This window comes from Neodiprion fabricii, chromosome 3 (assembly GCF_021155785.1).
Source record: "Neodiprion fabricii isolate iyNeoFabr1 chromosome 3, iyNeoFabr1.1, whole genome shotgun sequence".
Classification (NCBI taxonomy): Eukaryota; Metazoa; Arthropoda; class Insecta; order Hymenoptera; family Diprionidae; genus Neodiprion; species Neodiprion fabricii.
In genome coordinates this window covers 7,315,969-7,336,228 of record NC_060241.1, presented here as the reverse complement: position 1 = coordinate 7,336,228, position 20,260 = coordinate 7,315,969, and the positions used below count along the sequence as shown (strand labels likewise).

Sequence of the window (20,260 nt, the reverse complement as noted above, 5' to 3'; positions counted from 1 at the left end):
TTACAAGTTTTCAGCGCGGTATTCACCAGATCTCATAAGTGAATAATCTCTAAGTTCAAAACATCCATCACGGTCACATCCTCATTTTGACTGTCATTCTAAAACTGAGCATAATTTCTGCCAATGGATTGATAATGAGAACAATTTGGGTTTCTCTAAAAAAACATACAAAAAACAACTAGTCACTATAAATTTATACCATAATTGAATGGTTATGATGTTTTTAATCAGTTTGATATGCTTACAAATGATTTGGTAATGGTATTTTGTTCAGCGCATACCGTTTAAAGATAGATATTGGGACTATATCAGACATTTCGCTGGAAAGTCAGTGGAGCTGATGGACGGACAGATGAAGTTAGTGGTTGGCAGTCCTGTGGAAGTTGATTCAGGACAATGAGAGATATGCAGCTGTGGATCGTCTTTTGTGTCGGGACGTTGTTATGTTTGTCTGTTCCAACGGATTGATAATCGAATAGGTATAGTCCAGGTGACTGTGAAACATTGAAATACAAAACAATCGTGGTGTTATTATGTATGTAGTTGAATTAAACAAACAAGCGATGACGACTTCTCACTGCGCTTGTACGTATCGTATGAGCTAAGGTTATTTATTGAATATGGAAATGTATAGCATACCGTTTGATTACATATATTGATATTTATATCAGTCTTTCCAGTAAGCAGTTAGTGATGCCCAACTACCGATGGGTTAAGGTAGTGGTTGGTAGGCTCGTGGAAGTCGGTTCATTTTGATGAGATACGTAGACTGCTAATTTTTGGAACACTTGCGGGTCATCTCTTGTTGTACCACATCGTCTTGCCAAAGTGTAACCAATAGGATAAAAATGACTGTGACTGTCAGGTGACTGTGAAACATGCAAAGTAATGAGCAATCAAAGAAAAGGTTCCAGTTTATCGCCTTTCATTTTTCTACCATGTATCATGTGAATCAAGGTAATGTAGCAGACATGAAAAATGCTATTGTATCAATGTCAACTGTGAACTTCCGAACAGTAAGCAGACTTCGTTTTTGATTGCGTTGTTAATTTTGAAGCTTTTGTTCGTCCAGTCTGTCGATTCTGTAATTGGAACATATTTCAGGTGATGGTAGAAAACATACAAATGATTCATGCAGTTGGTTGTAATGAAAAGGTTGAGGCCGAACTATTCATCTTTTACATGTTACGTGAATAAATGTAATCCAATGAGAATCAACGTACGTAACATACCGTCTGATTTGAAGCATCATGGCTATTCTTCCACTAGTAGTGATTGGCATTGTTTCATCAGATTTATCACGGGTAAACAATCTTCTTCCGGTCTTATTCTTGCTATCCACATTTAATATGTTTCTGATCGTTATTCAGGCTGTTTTTCAAGTGTGTATCCGATTGTAGAATATCGTACCTTCGTTAGTTCGATTTTCTAGCAACAGTCAGCTCAGAGTATGTTTCATGCAATCACAAGATCTCGTAAAGTAGATGTCAGTAATAATTAACAATCGGCACATCGCACTATTTAACTCTCACGACATTGGATCACTGTTTCACTTATCCACTTACGTAAGACCATCGACATGACCTATTTTCATCAAATTTACAAATTTATTCCAAAAATAAGTATAATTTATTAGGAATATTGTTATCATCAACAGCACTGAAATATAACAATACTAGAACCCTCACCTAAGCCAAAATATAATGTCACTGATTCACAAAAGAAAACGCGTGCCAAAGGAGCACTGATTTATGGTCTGCAAGCCACTGAAAAGACTGTACGGGCGCAAGAGAGACAGCACTTCACCTCCAAGCTATCACTGTCTGGATAGTCAGCCGTATACCGAACCATGCAGTGACCGTTCCAATATTATTTAATTTCAGTGGTCAACAGTGCGACAGCGCCACTGGGCGACCATCACGGTCAACAGCGCCACCGTGCGGTTATTATTAAGAGCTCGATCTAGCGGCCATTTTGTTTATCGACTCACTTCGCGACTTTATAATCACATACTGAGTGAATCCGGATTTAAATTCACGCCAAAATCAATGAGCGGCGAGATTTTGATGGCAAATATCCGTGCTACAAATTTCAAATCGATTCGTATACGCGTTCGATCAGAATCATGCAGAAAAGAATCGTGCGGCGCTCTGGCACGGAGAAGAAAAATGTTTTTTTTCATCATCCTTGACAGGTAATAAATACGGAACCATTTGACTGATTCTGATTAGGCTTTGACACTGAGGTCGTATGGGCCGGGAGTACGAGCCATGGAAGTTTTATTTATAAATATTCACGCGTTCCTGAGATATAACGCCATGCTTATACACAGTAAGCTACGAAAGTAGTTGGGCTGGGTAAATGATTCTCGGTTGGCTCTCGCCTTTAAGGTAACTTGGCGGCGATTTACTGCCGCGAATCTTGGTGTCAATATAACAAAGTTTGATATCAAAATAATACCAATTAATGTCACTCCGATAACATCTGTCCATACATTACCACGTGATGTCAATATAACAATTCTATCTGACGTAAACTAAAATGACCGCAAAAATTGCTCAATAATGGTCCAGGCCAACTAATTGAATCAGCACATATTTTATAATGTGATTTCGTATCAATGGTCGTCATTGTGTCAAATTGATGCGAGTCTTTTGTGTCTCAAATGGCAGATGTTGCTTCACACAATCTATACATACACTTGCGATTTTTAGTCCTGATGGTGCAAACTCGTTCCGTGAATCAGTTCTAGTGATGCAAGGTACTCAAAATGTTCTGTCAGGGTCAATTTGTAAGTCTTTCTGTCCGTGGGGCTCGGTCGCGCGTGATTTGCAGGCTGCAGGACCATCACGTTTTATGGGCGATTAATCTTTACAGTCTTCTGGTATGCGGGTGGCCCTTCAGCGTTCAGTTTTCCGGTACGCCTTAGTTTAACCGGGAAATTAAACGTGGTGGTTAATTGCGGGACTCTGCTAGCCTTCTTTTTCAACGGGAATTCTCGGCTTTGAAGTTTCTCAGCCCAAACGGCGGCCTCGAAATTAATTTTCCCCTTCAATATCTGCGTCAAAGTTTTTTCCCGGCAATTTTTCTACTCCGATAAATTCCTCAATAATAAATAATCCGGCTCAATCCAAAAGTAGATCAGCGGGCCGTTTCCGGAGTCGAGAAGTTCCACAAAAGACTTGGCGGGATCGAGTGGTAACGCACTTCCATGCAGCTGAATAACGACTTGGTGCAATTTGACGCTGCACGGTCTTTGGTATTTGACCCGAGTGATACTCCGTCAGATTCCCCTTGAGCATTGTATTCAATTATATGGTATCGAAATTGGACACTCGGCAGGGAAATGTCCTAGTTTCACCCCCTCGTCCTTCGCCTAGCACCGCACCGTTGTCAGTCGACTGCAATAATGTGGCGACAGGAATTTCACCCCCGTCACCCGACACTCGACAAAGGCCAGCACGTTTCGTCCATACGCCGAACAGTCACCTGTGAAATATTCTTCAATTCGAATCGTTGAATCGGGATACTGCAGTATCTAATTCATGGTGTCACAGCTACAAAGCCGCAGTTCATTCCAACTCTGACTTACAGAGAAAGGAAAGGGGAGGAAAAACGAACCCTGGATTTGGAGCATTGATTTTTTCCTTTTTATTCTCTACTCACTGTCTTCTATTTACGGATTTTCGGCAGTCCATCATTTATCTTACGTTGAGGGACGGAAAGGAGAAAGGGTGCGTATCAATCTCATATATACCCGACCTGCAAACTCTCATGGTCGATCCAATCCATCTCGTCGTGATATTCGACGTTCTTGATGCTCGTTTGGTTATATTAATGGAGCATTAACCCTTATGATAAGATGTACCCTCTGCGAGGGCTGAGCTAAAGAACTCTAACGCAATCTTGATGCCGTGCCTTTACCATTCGTCATTCTTCGATAATGTATTAGATGGTACCACAAAATCCTTTTCATATTATCGGGATGTTTTCACGTGACGTCTACAGAGTTCTACAAGTCATACGGCGTATCGCTGCTGAAATCTTGTTTGTTTTCATTAGTTTCACTCGACTTAAGTAGATTTTCGAATTAGAGTAAACGCGTTAGATAAAAGCAGCGTATTCTCGCCGTCGCAACGATACTATGAAACTTACGTGACGATTGAACAGCTTCTTCCACAACATCATTTACATCGAGTTATCAGACAGACACGAAATAAGACCCACATAAGCAAAACTTTTATCGTATTTGTTGTTCATTTTCTTCTTCTTCTTGTTTTGCCTGTCTGTCTGGGACAAGGATTGAAGTGCTTTTCTTTTGCAAGAAGCCAAAAGTAAACTCGGTAAATCACGTTTTCGTTTGACTTTGAACGCAATTGGAACACGCAACGTATTTGGCATGTCTCGGTATTCCGTGAAAAGAATCGCAACTTTTATTTGGCTCCGCAAGCGGCATCAAAAAGCTCATAAAAAATTTTCTACGACCTCATGATCTCATCATTATGTTTCGTTACCCAATTCTGACGAGCACTTTGATTTTTCCCTGAATTTACGTTCGTAAATACCGTCTACGTGAGTTCGAATACGTGCTAAATGAGAAAATGACGGACGTGGAAAATAGCGAGTGATTTTTTAATTCGGAGCTAATCACATTCAAAGTGATCGAACTAAAGTTTTGTAAACTGGTTGTAGGTATTAACCTGCGAAGCGATACTAGCTGGATTTTGACTATTATATTGCATTCATGTTTACGCGCAAGAGTTTCACGTGTGTTTTCATCCAAGTATTGTAGTAAAGAATAGACGCACGGTGTACAAACCGCGTATCGGAAAAGTGAGGAAATTTGTTATGAATCGATTCCTCCATAGAGATAGGTGTATCGTGAGGTGAAATATTGTACGTGTATCGTATTTCAAAAAGATCGCAAGAGGGGGGAGTTGAAATATTTCCGTTCGGTACGTGTATCAAAGTATATGGAGAAATTTATGAAGTAGTTTGATAAATCTGTAACCGCGCGACGATATAAGAATGTATCGCGTAGGTATATCAAATATACAAAAGTTAGGTGAATATTTATGCATTCGTAACCGAAACACATCGATGAACAGGGTAAAGCAGAATACGATTTACTTATGGAAAATTTATCGTTAGCTTTATGCGGTGTATTACAGATTGTGTATGCAGAGAGTTTTAGGCGAGGTGAAAACATCGCTGTTCGTCTTCCGAAAAAGTTCGCATTGTCGAAAGGTTGTTAAAATCTCTTCTCTCCTCTCCTCTCCTCGTCTCGCCTCGCATGCAGCGATCTCTGCAGAGCCACACCGTCATTTATCAGTCGGCGAGACAAGTGTGAATTTATCATCGATTTCGTACGTGACTGAGCCGAACACGGTGGCTGAAGTAACGTCGAACGGTGGGAACTGAGCGACGAAAAATAGGGCTGTCTGGTTTCAGTCCAAACATGTCTGGTCCATAACCAAATTCAGCGAAAATGAAACTGTCACATATTATTTACGTATAAAATATTCGGTTGAAGCTAAATTCCGGGGACAAGCAGGACACGCGAGGTATTGTAAGCATTGCGTATATTTCGAAAAGAGAAGGGATAAGGTAAGGAAGAGAAGAAATAGAAACAAACATGTCCGAGAATGAATCAAGCCTGTCAATCAAGCGATCTCAATCCAAGATCAAACCAGAGACCGAAATTAAGCCCTCACCTGTCACTAAAGTCGACGAGACCGTTTCGCCGGGTGAAGAACCGACGTCTCGTTCGGAGAAATCATTATCGGAGGACCGGAGGAAGTCGATCAAGGAAGCATCAAGGAAGACAATCCGCGAGGGCGGATTTTCCGAACGGGAGTATTCCGAGAACGAAAGCGCTAAAGGAAGGCCCGATAGGCGATCAACCTCAGCTTCCGTAAAACGGAAGAAAAGCTCGAAACTGGATGTGGATCCGAAGCGTGCCTCTCAGACTTCCGGCAGCTCGAACAGGAGACGAAGTTCCTCTAGTAAAACCTCCTCGACTTCGGACGCTGCGCGGTTTACCGATCCGAAGAAGAAGGAGGAACGAGTCGCTGATAAATTGGAAGGGAAATCGGAAAAGACGATTACCGAGACACCGGAAAGCAGCGTTCGGTCCGCGATGTCGACTCGCGAATCTGGAAGCGGAAAGGTGTCTGCATTCCTCGAGTGCAATTCCGGAAAGTGTTTCGAGAGGCCGACTAGTCCACCGAATCCTTACAACAGATTCAAGTACCCTAAGATGATCGCGCAGTGGCCTCTTCCTGACCACGAAGAACCCAGAGTCGGGGTTGTTAACAGCGTCGCTTCATTGGAGTGCGGCTTTTTCCCTAAATCCCCGCTCGACCATTGTTCTTGCTGTCCGAACGACAAGGACCCTCATGATTGCTGTGCCAAGATGATACGCACCGAGAAAGGATGCTGCGTTACCGAGTGGATGAGGAAGGAATTTTACTACAAGATCAAGTCGAAGGTCGAAAAGGCGATTATGGTGAGTCCGTTTATTCTCGATGAGCGAAAGTACTTCATCATTGTAACGTAACTGGTAAAATACCAGGAACCAGACGATCCTTGCATTGTCACTTATCTTTTGGTATATATAAAGTTCAGTGTATCTAGCTTGGAATTTTCTGACAGGAATTCTGAAAATGTATTCTCAATTCTCATTTTCACGTCAATTTTCTTCACGCGAATTGTGGTGTTCAACATTTTTCAAACATCATTGCATGTATCTAAAATTCCGACGTATCTTTGTGGAAATTCTTTGTTTTCAATCTAACTACAGAAATCTAGCACCGTTATGGAGTATTTTTACTTGCCAATACGCATGTTCCTTCTTAACTGCAGGAATAAATTCATTGCAATTTTTATACGATGATAGTTTTTTAACGGTACTTTATCGTGCATTCGATAAAATTCACTTTCGCGTGTGAATGTAATATATGAGCAATAAATGTGTCTTCAAACTTATCGTTAGAATTCATAAACTTTTACATATAAAACCTCAGTCCAGTTATAGCCCACGTTCTAGAAATTGATGTACAAGAGATTTCATAGAATTTTTACAACTCATCAATTTTTTTAGATACACTTTTACTTCGGATTTACATTTACTTATATAGATAATGGAAACAAATTTTGAGGTTGCATTTTATATCTGGGTGAATTGCACATTTGTACTGCGAAGAAAGAAGCAAAGTGAAAAGATTTTCGTATCTTTTTCATTAAGGATAATCCCAGGTGAACATATCAAGACACGTATCTAGTTGACAAACAGATATGTCTGTTACAAGCGAATGTATAGTTAAGCGTATTGTCTTAATTTTGATCGTAGTCTGAAGTTGGTCGAAACGTTCTCACTTGGTGAAACATTTTTTACCGACACTCGTCGAATCTTTCTTTATCCTATATATACCAATACTTGATAGATGAGCAATAAACCCCACATATCGTGTGAGACGTATTGTATCATGTAGATTTTGCACACACCTTTGATTCACTGTTTTGACTTGCACGAACCAATTTCACCGCAGAGGCATAAAATATTTCTACTCCGAGGAGAGCTCCCAAAACTCCAGGAAGCGTTGGAGGAGAGAGGCTGGGTGCAAAAATACGAAGCTACCAAAACCAGGACAGTTCCCTACGGTTAGTAAAAGCATCGCGTGTCTTTCTAGCGCCAATTTCTACATCGTTTGTGTTCAAGTTAAAACTCTTGTGCAGAATTGTTTTCCAAGCTTACGCGAAACTCCAAATGCAAAAACACATGAACGTATCCTGCCAATTTACCGGACGCAAGTTTTTGTGAAAACTCTTTCGCTTTAAGTTCTATTTTTCAGCCAGGACAAATGGTAAAAATGTGAAACACTATTCTTGACATTAGTTAATAGTAATTCAAAAAAATGAATAATTTTTGAAAACATAGTAATTTAACTGCTTCGAATACTTGACCATTAGATTTAGTAGTCAATATTCAGAAGAATTTTTTCTGTAGTGAAGACCAGTAATTTCGTTCTTTCGATAATGAGAATTTTGCACCCTTGTGTAGAATTAGTGCACGATAAATCTTTAACTTTTTTCAGAATTATTGCAAGAAATATCAAGTCCGAATAGAAACACTTACAATTTTGCACCATGTTTTTTCAACGATGCGACTTTTTCGCCTCCTAATCGGTACAAATTAATGAACTGATGATCAATTTTTGTTTTTTCTCCTTCTTTCTGTAAATGAAACGGAACGATTCTTGTTTTTTTTTTCCTTTTTTTATTGTTTTTTTTTTCTTTTGCCAGTTGCCTCGACGAATTTCTTTTATTTGCAACGGTATAAATAACATTATTTTTCATTCGTAGACTGTAACCCAGTTTCACGAGGACTGGACAATTCCATTTCGTTTTATATCCCGGTGTGGCGAAAGTCGCACTTACAAAGCGCGAATTGTGCGCGCGTTTACAAGCCTTATGCGAATATACATGTTTGTGTGTGTGTATTTACCGTGAGAATCGTTACGACACGACTAGAAAATGATTTTAACGTCTATCTAGGAAGCGTCGCAAGCTTAGATACGAATTCCTTGGGCAATCTCAGAGAAGCGGACGGCACTGTGAACGAGAAAGCGCTGATTTTCCGTCTGCTGCGCCACCGGGCGCCAGATTTCATTTGGGATTGTAGGAACAACTTCGTCGACTGGGATTGCACTTTACGAAATGACACGCTTCTCAACAGATTTCAAAAATCCTTTATCTACACGTCCAAGGTGATAAAAAATTACGTCTCTCCAGCTTTCTTCCTTTATCTCTATTTTTCACACGCGTGTAATTGATTTTTATCCCATAGATATGATCACTTTCCGAGTTGTTGTCAAGGTATTCGAAACGTGTGATGGGCACGTGACTATTCAAGAATAGTTGATAGCAACAATATCGTTCTGAAAACTGTGTAAAATAACAAATAATGTAGCATTTTTGTAGAGGTGAGCTGAATTTTGAGTTCAGAGCTTGAATTTTGAAGCCGGGATTTCGTCGAACGATTTCACGGAACCCCAAGTTACGATAGTTGGAAAAAGCGTGCCGATCGAAGATTCGGTTTTACATTTAACAATAGCTCAAAGTACAGGCAATCAATCTTTCGCAACATCTCAGACAACATTGAGGTGAAAAGTCGTACGGAAGACGGTGAAAAAACGCAAAGAAAGACTCAGGCGAAACGGTCGTGTGGAGTGGAGTGATTTTTCTGAGCATGGAATCCAAGCAGCAGCAGCTCGATAAAATAAAATAGATACACGGTGATTTTTCGTGAATATATTCCGTGAAGCTGATTGATTTCCCTCGCATGATTATTTTCCTTCGATCTTTTCTAACATTGCAACAAGATTTTGGGTACGGATTGAAATTACGGAAAATTTTTAAAATCCCAGCGACTGTCTGCCTGGGACTTGGAAACATTTGAAAGCTTGAACTAGATCGGACAAAGTTTTAACGATTCGGAAATTCTAACCATTCGAAGTTTTCACGATTCAGGCTTATTATTTGCACGAACGGAAAAGTTTTCCTGCTCAAATTGAAAGTTCACTCCTCGTTTTCGCCGTGATCAAAAGATGTCTTTTGAATACAATTTCAAACGGTCGCTCTTGGAATTCAAAGCTTTCACATTTAAATAGTATGGCAAAGGCGTCAGTTTTTTGTTTCATTATTACCACTCAGCTGTATTTAACGGTACGGACTTGATGCGGAAAGAATTTTTTAGAAAATTTGACTCTGTAAATGGAAAAGTGTCACTTGAATTTTTGTCACAGTGTCAATAGTTCAGCCAGTAAAGATATTCCAAATTTAATCTGTACAAATAATTGGTTTTTAAGACTGATAATTTTTCACTTGATTCTAAAGATACAATCTAAAGATTCAACCTGTAGTCATTTTTGACAGAAAATCAAATTGCCTGCAGGAGTGTCCATTGAATTCTTTTGCATAGTCAATAGTTTGGCCAATAAAGTCGAATTTTTATATAGAATTGACTTTTGAGCAAAGGTTTATGACTTTTTAACCGTTCGAGTTACGGGTTTTACTAACCTCACAATTTTGCGGAGAACTCAATCACGATGCTTCCAAGATCAAGCCAGTGTCATCAAATGCGTTGGTGTGGTAAAAATTCTTGAAAAAAAAAAACAAACTTTTTCTCCCCGTTATTCAAATCTGAAAACTTCTAATTCCAAGAGTGGCCTTTTAAAATCAGATTGATGAAGAAATAAATTGGATTAGCAAGGGTTTCTTGTTTGCTGTGTACAGCATGTTTTTCATGAGGGAAGGAAAAAAATAAAATAAAAATAATGGCGATGCTTCCCAACGGAAAACCCTAATGCAAATAATACCGATGCGTCAGCGATTGTTGGGGTGAAAAATAAACGCCCCTCAGCTGTTGATACCGCGAGTTTCAAATCACACTCGGCATAAATCAAGGTCCAACGTATGGTCACACGATTTGCTAGGCCGATGGGTATCTCGGCGCGAATCCCCGGGGGACCCAATTCCAATCAGGGGTGAATGATAAAGCAAACGAAGTGTCAAGCCGCGCGAAAGCTTCAATAATTCGTTGGTAATTGTGGCCGAAAGTGCGGACTCGCGGTCGCTCAAAGCGCAGAGCGAGGGTCCATTCGTTCAATTAAGAAGTCATGATTTTGAAAGTTGGAAATCGAGTTGTTCCTGAATCAAAGAAACTGATACGTATTTGAAATAACGAGAAATCGATTGGGGTCAGTGAAATAATCAAAAATCATCGCACGTCACTTGATATTACAAATGGAATTGATTTGTCAACGTTCTGTTGGCTTCGATCTTATCACCTTATACTTTCATTGATTTCTAGTTGACCGAATTATTTCCATTGGTTTTCGATCATTACCCAGTGATTGGGGTGATTTTTACTGAATTCCAGTTATCCGTTGTCATTCTCCGTCATTCTGTTCGCTCCGGTAATCACTGAAGATTTTTCAGGACTCTAGGACATTGTTGAAAATCAGGCGTGACACCGAAAATTCAGGGTTTACATATACCAGGGACGACTAAGACTAGGGTTATGTGTTACAATTTTTTTAGTAAATAAAACACAATTTTATCGAACAACCATTATACATCTTTCAAAGTGTGACATTTTGTATACATGCTGTAAAAATTTGGTTGAAAAATTTCAAACGATGAAAAAGTTACAGTCGTTTTTCTGGATCGTGTTTTTGTTGATAGCGTTTTGCGGTATCAGGCGTGCCTCCGCCATTTTATGTCTGGAAAAAAAAAAAAAAAAAAAACGAAACAAAAATTTCCTCAAGTAGATAAAGAAAACAAGTACTTGTCGAGTGGGAATTTGAAAATTCAATTTCGTGCGAAAAAACAGGCAATTTTTGTGCCTCAAAATTGATCACTACTTACGATGAGAGAAAAAAAAAAAAAAAAATATTATGGCAAGTATCGAAAAAACGGCTCGACAAGTACTAGATTATTCTGTGAAACATAACTGTGCAAAACTAGATCCCGATCGGTCCAGTAATCGCGGAGATATTTCTAGTACCGATTTTGAAAACACCATTTAGAGAAAAACACATTCAAAATTTTGACTACAGCTTACACTGACAATGAAATAACTGGTTTATTTTAAACTTGCATGAAATCGTCGATTCCGGGGCCATATGACGGATCTTCCTGAGACGTCGACGCTTCCGTTAGATCTTTTTTCTGCTGTGTCAACCTCATTCTTCCTTCTTTTGATGCCTTTGTCGCTGCTCACCCGGCCGGCTACAAAACGCTATAACTTCGTCATTACTGCGAATGTCTTCATGAAATTTCCAGGGTAGACACTCAAAGGATAGTACTTTCGAATGAGCGTCTTTTTTAAAAGTCCATTTTTTTACCTACCCAGGTGTATGTACAACCCCTTAATGGAAATCGCTTGGTACAATGGAAATCAATGAACCGGACATAAATTAGTGGAAATCACTTAAAATCAATATTAAGGGTTATATTATACTAATATAAGATGGCTGAAAAAATTGGTGACTTTCGGGAATTTTAGATCGAGAATTATTTTATTCAAAAGTAGGCAGATCCAGCTTCATTAACACATTTTTTCGTCGTTATAAATCAATAGTAAACTTTTTTATTGACAGTAACATCAACTATTCCACCCAGTAACATAAGTTTTGCGGCTCTCGTGATATTTTAAAAAGTGTTCAAACGATTTACTTGAAATTTGGAGACAGTATCTTCGGATGGTTGACCATCTTTGCCATAATTTTTTCGTCAAATTAGGTCAACGGGAAGTACCCTACAGGTTTTGATTTGATCAAAATATGTGACATAAATGGCCGTATCTTTTGATGGCGTTAGCCTAGAAGCTTGAATTTTTTACACTACCAAGGGACCGTATACCCTAGTATGTGATATTAATTTCAACTCGATACTTCTAACCGTTCCTGAGAAAAAGGGTCTTGACAGACAGACGGACAATGAAGTCACTCTACGAGGGTTCCGTTTTTACCTTCTGAGGCACAGAACCTTAAAAAGTGTGTAAATAAAGTTCGATCAAAGTAATTTTGAATAAGACAAATCCCAATCAAACTGAATATTCGGATGCCGAGTGACAAATTTCCAAAATACATCGGTTTTTTCTGCCGTGTATAGGTATAACTCGTAATGAATTGGAATCATTCATTTGTATTCCAAGTCCTACTTCGTTGGTTCCTCAAGCGCAAAGCTTGCGCTTTTCTGTCGACAGCTCGGAATGGCTCACCTTCTGCAAAGTGCGCACTGGTTTTCCGAGGACGGAGTGGCAACCGTCAACTATCCGAGAAGCTACAACTTGACCCGCGATGCGAACGCTTTCGTCGAGGACTTTAGGAGAACAGCGGCTGCGGGACTTCTGAAATGGTTGGTCAGCGAGATTCAGAACGGCCGGGAGGTCATTGACCAGGGAAAGACGCCGGTCGCCGTAACGAGTCTCGACTTCGCGCTGAAAAAGTGCGAGGACTTCTTGGCCGTTGAGAGGAACGAGAAACTCGACGTCGGAGACGCAGTTGATCCCAGTGGTGTTGAGTGGGAACAGTTTTTGAGCGATTACGACAAGGTGTTGCACGGAAAAAATGGCCTACGTATCACAGCATCGGATCCTCAACGCGTACTCGAGGTAATTCTAATGATCGGAGTGTCTGTGGTTGTTTTTTTTTTTTTTTTTTCACGAAGAGATCATTGTCAGAGACTTGATTTATTGCGATACCGCACGACAGGAGTACTATGTGAAAGCACTCGCTGTTCTGAAGAATCTGAAGGAAGTCGATCCGCAGTACGAACTCAGCGGAGCGAGGAATATCTGGATCGTTAAACCCAGCGACCTCTGCTGTGGCACCGGTATAAGCATATCGCACAAGCTCGAAGACATCCTTCACAAGGTCAACAACAGGCCGAAGGATTATTACATAGTGCAAAAGTATATAGGTCGGTACTTTAGAATTATACCTACGATAGGTTGATGATGGATTTGCGAAGTGGGGTATGCTAATCAGTCTTTGTCCATCTTTCTGGTCATGGAACCATGCCAAGATGTTCAATGACCAACGGAAATTTCAAGGCTTTCGATGTTGATGGTGGTAAGTATTATACAGTTAGATGGAAACTGGTCGTGAGAAGTTTCTTTTCTTGTTCGATTTGGAAGAGAGAGTTTCGTTACTCGGCTGAAATCTATTTTTTCGATACTAATAATTCGATCGCAATCTAAGATTTAAAGTTGCGAAATACAACCGTGATGAGAATATGATTATTAATATGAGTTACAAGCATTCTCTCATTATTTTATACCGTAACGACGATTTCGCAGTATTCAAACCAAAGGCCATCATTGATTTCGATAGCATTGGCGGAAAGTAGGAATTGGATTCTGGGACATCTGTTTGGCACGTCACGCGCAAGTCCATCAGTATCTCTTCGTCGTACAAAAATTGAGATCTTTGAATGGGCGAGACAAAAAAACCATGTTTACACCGTTCTTTTAACTGTTTTCAGAGCATCCGTTGCTGGTTAATCAAACAAAGTTTGACATTCGGCAGTGGTACCTTGTGACCAACACCTTTCCACTGACGATATGGATGTTCGAGTAATTCCAATTCCCATACTAAAAAGACTACATGCATGACCTTAACGTGTTAAAAGTAGAACCAGGTGTATTTATACATTGTTCTAAACGTTGATTTTCATTTTCTGTAAAATGATGATCCCAGCGAAGCGTTGCTGCGGTTCAGTTCGAAGCCATTTACATTCGAGAACTACCACGAGGCGATTCACATCTGTAACACGGCCGTCCAAGAGAAATACATCGACAGGCGAAAGAAAAGATGTAAAATTGATAAGACGGATGATTTAGAGGAGTCTTTTCCCGATGAGAATTGGAATTGCGAGAGGCTGAACGATTACTTAAAGTAATACATCGTATCGGGAATTTATACCATTTTTTTTTTGTGTCGTACAATCCGGTGTTCTTCACCTTTTCGATTACTCGTCGTAACTTCAGCTGAAGATATCGTGAATCCTATTTCTTATACTAATCAATAAATGAAATAAGCTAACGGATTTCGGGTCGTGGACATTTTTACAGGAACGTTGGCCACAATGGGGAGCCTTACTTCGACACGATATATCCCAAAATGACCGAGGCTATTGTCTTGACGATGCTCGCTTCTCAGGAATACATGGACAAACGAAGGTGCAGCTTTGAGCTTTACGGGGCTGATTTTATGGTCACGGAAGATCTGGTCGTTTGGCTTATTGAGATAAATACCAACCCTCGAATGCATCCGCCTGGCCTCAAGATAACCGAGCGTCTATATCCGGCTGTGCTGGAAAGCTTGGTCAAAGGTTTGATGATTCGATTCCCGATACTTAAGCTTCAGCTCACACGCATCGGTAGTTCTTCGAACGACAGGTTACAGGTAAAATCCGTGATATTGAAATTCGAAACGTGATTGTAACGACGGATTTTTGGAAACAGTCAGTTGCTTCGCAGCGTTGGAATTGTCTGAGATCCTGCAAACGTGTAATGCAACATTGAAAAACTGATATTTTACGGATTTAATCCGCTCAAAGTTAATCTAAGGCTGAAAAATAGTTATTCTTCTTTCAATCTTTTCTTTACCTTACTATTACCGTCAACTTGAACCTCGTTCGAATTTACCATTCGAGTTATTATAACGTTACACCATAACAGTATTCACTCGTTGGAAAATTAATGGCAAATCAACGACTCGGTATTTATTCGTTATTTGATACATGCAAAAATGATTGAATGGTGAGATTACGTTTGTGGAAAATCTCTGCACGTGGTTCTGGGATTTTTGTAAACGGATTCGAGACAGAATTTTTTCGATTACGATTCTTGTCTGTTGATATCAAAATGATCTCCATATGCAGTTGAGAACATCAACCAATTAAAAATCAAAAAGAAAAGATGACTGCATTATTCTAATGAAAAGCAATTTTTTGCTGTTATTCTCACTGAATAATTCGTAGTCACCAGTTATCCGCAGTGTATTGTCATATTTAACGGAAAAAACAAGAAGGAAAGTAATTTGATTGTTTTCGAAACTGAGACGGTGCCTGTACAAAAAATTGACAGTTTACTTACCATCGATTTCTACTCGAATCCGATACTTCCGATTCGTTGACGACTCACGTCGCACATCAAAGTTGATTCCATTTTCACCTATGCTACATCGAAAATGAGTATCGGAAGCTCTTCCATAATTATGTAATGTGCAAAAGCAACGGTGAATTATGATTGCATATTGTTTGCTGACGAGGACTGTTTTAACGACAATTTTTAATCAGCCTTGATATTCATAAATTTTTGATCCTATGAATGAACATCATGATCGTAATTAGAATTCTCGTGCAGTTTCAATTTTGTTTTCCAACCGACGATGAAAAGAATGATTGAAATGATAAATAATTATAGGATAAATAATTGCAGTGTGTCATTCGTGCAATCCCAAAGTTCACCAACATAATTATTGTTTCAACTTGCAAATTTCGCGATACTTCGAACGCGAGAACCTGTAGTATTGTAAAATTGCGCCCAATATTGAGCTGACATGTCCGTTGAAAACAAAACTAAAAACTGAAAACCAAATAAGGACTACTTTACTCCGAAGAATATGCAAGTTGATGTCCCATTGGTTCTCGGCTTGCCAAGGTGATGTTTCAGCTATCAGAATCGCGTTTAACAATCAGTGGGATTCCACGTATTGCCGTTGCGGTTGATAATGTAAAGCTCTATTTCTGTTATATGGTCCTGAAGTACCACGGAGTTTGTGTTCTGTAACGTTGTCTTCCCTCCTGGGACTCCTGGCATAGCATTGAATAAGCGCGTCGTAACGTTTTATTGTTGTGTCTACTGAACCGGGTAATAACGACGAGTGCAAGTCATAAAGCACGCATCGGAACCGCCCCCGCATCCACTTGTGAAAATTCTCATGCTTCAAGCCTTCGTTCAATTTCATATTCACACTCTTTCTTTCTCGCACGCATTGCAAAATTAAAATTTAGTTCGAACTTCCTTCATGCAGAATGTGAGTAAAATATGGAGGAAGCGGAGGATAGGAAAGTCGCAATATCGAAATTTACGAAAATGTCCAAAGGTGTTTTGTACGATTTTTGAATGTAGAAATTCGAAATATAGAAATGTTAAAATTTAGAATAGCAAGGTATAGGCGAGAGGTTGATCGCTGTTGTAATCTGGTGTACTGTAATCTCATATGTTCTTTGTAATCTTGTGTGGTCCGTGTTATCTTTTTGAAATCTCTATCGAATCTCAGGTGATGTCTGTAATCCCCGGGAAATCGTTGTAATCTTCCCATAATACCTGTCATCTTTTGCAATCCATACAATTTTTGTAAATTTTTATAATTCTTGCGATCTCTGTAGGTAGTCGTATGTAATCTTTCGCAGTCTTGTCGTAATCTTTGTAACCTTTATTTAATTCCTGTAATCTTTCGTAATCCTTGCACTTTTTTTTTTAATTCCAACAATGTCTGTAATCGTTTGTAATCTTTTGCTATCTTAACTGTAATCTTTTTAATCCGTCTGTAATCCCTTCAATCTCTTGCAATCTCTGCAATTTTTGTAATCCTTGTAATCTCTATAATCGTTTGTAATATTTGGAAATCCTGTTACATTCTTGGTAATCATCCTGTAATCCCTTTGATAATTTGCAATATTTGCAATTTTTTGTGATCCATGCAATCTCTAATCGTTTGTAATCTTTTGTATTCCTGGCATAATCTTCGTAAATAATCTTGCTGCAATCTATGTAATCTTTCTGTAATCTTTCATGTCATTGTAATCAATTCGTAATCTTTGTAATTTTAATCAGTGTACGCCATTTTTGTATAATGATTAACCTCTCAGGTACAGATATATATTTCAGCTTTTTCTATAATTTACGTAAAAATCGCTGTTATTTAAATTTTATTGACGGGATATTCATTTAGATAGATCATAATCACAAGGCTTGTAATATTTATTTTGATTCTGTAAACCATAATCGGAATCTCGTTCACCTGGTAATAGAGAAAAGTCTTGTAACATGTATTTACATAAGAGATTAATGTGACAGTGAAACTGTTAAATTCAACCAAAAACTTGAAGACATTCCGCTCCCGTTCATTGAAGTCTGTACCTGAGGGAATGAAAAATGATCAGTGTATTAATGATTTTTGGTGTGAAGTAACGGAAAAAATGTGCACTGATGACATGCTGAAAGTTAGGATTAGAATAATCTACAAAGTTGAAACTAAGTTCAGAATGTAAATTTTCATCCGCAAGCTATATCATGAGTCTTTTGGATAAATTTTGGTTGACCATCTTTTTTTGTCTTTGCCAGCAAAAAGGATACGTTGCAGCTGAATTTGAAATTTGCCCGCAAAAATCTAGGCAGTCGAGTAACTCGTAAGGCAATGGACCAAATGACTTCAGCAAAGTTCGATTAGATTTCTTAAAATAATTTCCCACGGATGATGAGAATGATTGTAATTCTATTGGTCATTCGTGATATTGTTACAAATAGTAGGAAATCGATTTTTGATAGAAAAATGCCGCCGTTCTTGGGACCAGCCCATAAAAAAATTCAAAAATCCAAAAACTGGTGTGTCCTCGTTTTTGTTACGGATGATGTTTTCTTTCCTCAGTAGTAGAAAAATAAAAAAAAAACAATAAAAACAATATCATTACCACTTTTCTGAAGATCAATTCGACCCCGAATTCGAATTCTTTTTTCGGCAAACCTTCCCACCGCAATCTCTTCTAATGCTGGGTATAAGGATAAGGTGGCTAATCGAGTAACCGAGATGTATAAATTTTCAGTGGTGTTCGATTTGCCGCTGAATCCCAGCGCGGATACGGGCGGTTTCACCCTCGCTTACAAGCAGAACATATCGGAGTTCCAGCCGTACCTCGGCTCGTGTATGTTCGTCTTTGGGAAAGCGATGAATCTGCAGGACACGCCCTTCTCGAAGGAGGAAGAGAAAAAGTCCCGAGGGAAGAAGTCCTGTAACCCCTGGGGAAAACAGCATCGAGCCTGGACCGCGCCTCCGTCGATGCCGCGTGCCCGCGACCCTGGTGTCGTGGATTTAATCGACTTTTTGAAATCCACCCGTGGAACTATCCGCTGATGCCTCGCGATTTCCATCCGCGATCACGTTCTGCGGCCTGACGTCTCTTCCTGACTACGTACCCAAGCGGGGCTTCGATACACCCCGATTGCCTGGACGTGACAACGGCTGATGAAAGCAGTCGACAAATGATGTGGCCGTCGTGTCTTCCTCTTTTTTTTCTCATCTTCCCCTCCAACCTGACATTATTTTAACGCTGCTCTGACATCGGTTGTCCTTTAGTAGACCGTAACCCTGTGAGTTAATGAACTAATCGAATAAAGATACAACGACAATTTATATTTAAACAATTATTTATCACTGCAAAATGTGCTGAAAAAAAAACATGTTACGCCTAGTTTCGTATCGAATCGTGTATCGAAGAAGTTCGTTGACCAAAGATCAACTGTTTTTAACAATCTGATCATAAAATAGTTGCGCATTGGGTATTTATCAAATTATTGTACTTCGAGGGAACGAAGATCGCTTATTCAAAGTATTTAGTCTGAAAAAAAGGTTTATTACGGGAAACTATTTTGATACTTCCCTTCAAATTGTTGGAAAATGGTTGTAAAAATCTGATAGATTCGTTCGATTTCACTCTTTGATGCTTTGTTGTATTCAGAAGACCTTTCTACAGATACACTGGATCAATTTTTTTATCATGTCAGAATCGTTAGACATTTAATCTTTACAATGTTGCACCAATATTGATCATGATTAACGAATGGCAATATCGAATTGACTATGCTGAAAAACAACTGTTTCGGTGATTTTGCAGAAGATAGTTTCGGGAATGAAATTAATTATCGTAGAGTAAAATTGAACGAGTTGTTACGATTGTTAACGATTTTAAAGCGTTTTGAAACAGAGCATTGATATCTAAGCTTTTCACGATAATCCCAGTATTTTCGATTTTAGTTTTTTTCTTTTTCAAGAAATATTCGTAGCTAATCAATATAATAATTTGATAAATCAATCAATAAGAATGTATTGATTTTCGGTATTTTGCTTCCTTCATTTCTGCCTTCGAATCATAATCGAACGTTCATTTCATATCACAATGCAAAAAACCTGCGAAGCCATGAGATGACTGAACAATGGAATCAAAGATATTTTCTTTGTCGTGGTTGGAGTTTTTTTTTTTTTTACCTCCATCTTGATTACACTCAGTTTGATTAAAAACTGGGAAAAATTGTTACCCCTGGTAATAACTGTGAACTCGTTTTCGTTGAATTCACAATGTGATCCCATGATAGTTATCGTATTCCGCGAAACACCCAGGACCTTATACTTAACTATCGTTCCTTTCACCGTGGTCTGACAAACTTTTACGGCTAAGAATTACCTATTGTCTCACTTAATAGGTCTTTACTCAAGGGTTATCTACAATCCTTTAACGAAGGCGAGCCAGACTAGCTTTTGTGTTTGTTTGGCGAAATTCTAACCTTCTCAATGGGAATACGCAAATGAATATTACATTGTCGCGTACAATCAAACAATTAGATATCCAACACCAGGGAAAATTGAAAACTGAAAGCACTACTGCGACATCAGCTTAAATAACTCGG

At 39.1% G+C, this 20,260-nt stretch overlaps 1 protein-coding gene across 1 annotated transcript; it reads left to right on the top strand.

Moving 5' to 3' along the window:
- Nucleotides 1-5,635: 5,635 nt before the first annotated feature.
- Nucleotides 5,636-18,710, top strand: LOC124177480 (tubulin monoglycylase TTLL3-like). Its single transcript, XM_046559863.1, has 9 exons — nucleotides 5,636-6,508; nucleotides 7,551-7,662; nucleotides 8,557-8,768; nucleotides 12,773-13,180; nucleotides 13,284-13,488; nucleotides 14,053-14,143; nucleotides 14,268-14,465; nucleotides 14,642-14,901; nucleotides 18,403-18,710. Exons 1-9 carry the CDS (start codon nucleotides 5,636-5,638, stop codon nucleotides 18,708-18,710), a joined length of 2,667 nt encoding a protein of 888 aa, XP_046415819.1.
- The last annotated feature ends 1,550 nt before the right edge of the window (nucleotides 18,711-20,260 follow it).

What these genes read in the sequence shown, in the direction of transcription:
- LOC124177480 (XM_046559863.1), top strand. Translation starts at nt 5,636, where the DNA reads ATGTCCGAGAATGAATCAAGCCTGTCAATCAAGCGATCTCAATCCAAG. An exon ending in AGGCTGAACGATTACTTAAA is followed by an intron (nt 14,466 to 14,641) that starts GTAATACATCGT and finishes ACATTTTTACAG; the next exon opens with GAACGTTGGCCACAATGGGG. An exon ending in GCTGGAAAGCTTGGTCAAAG is followed by an intron (nt 14,902 to 18,402) that starts GTTTGATGATTC and finishes ATAAATTTTCAG; the next exon opens with TGGTGTTCGATTTGCCGCTG.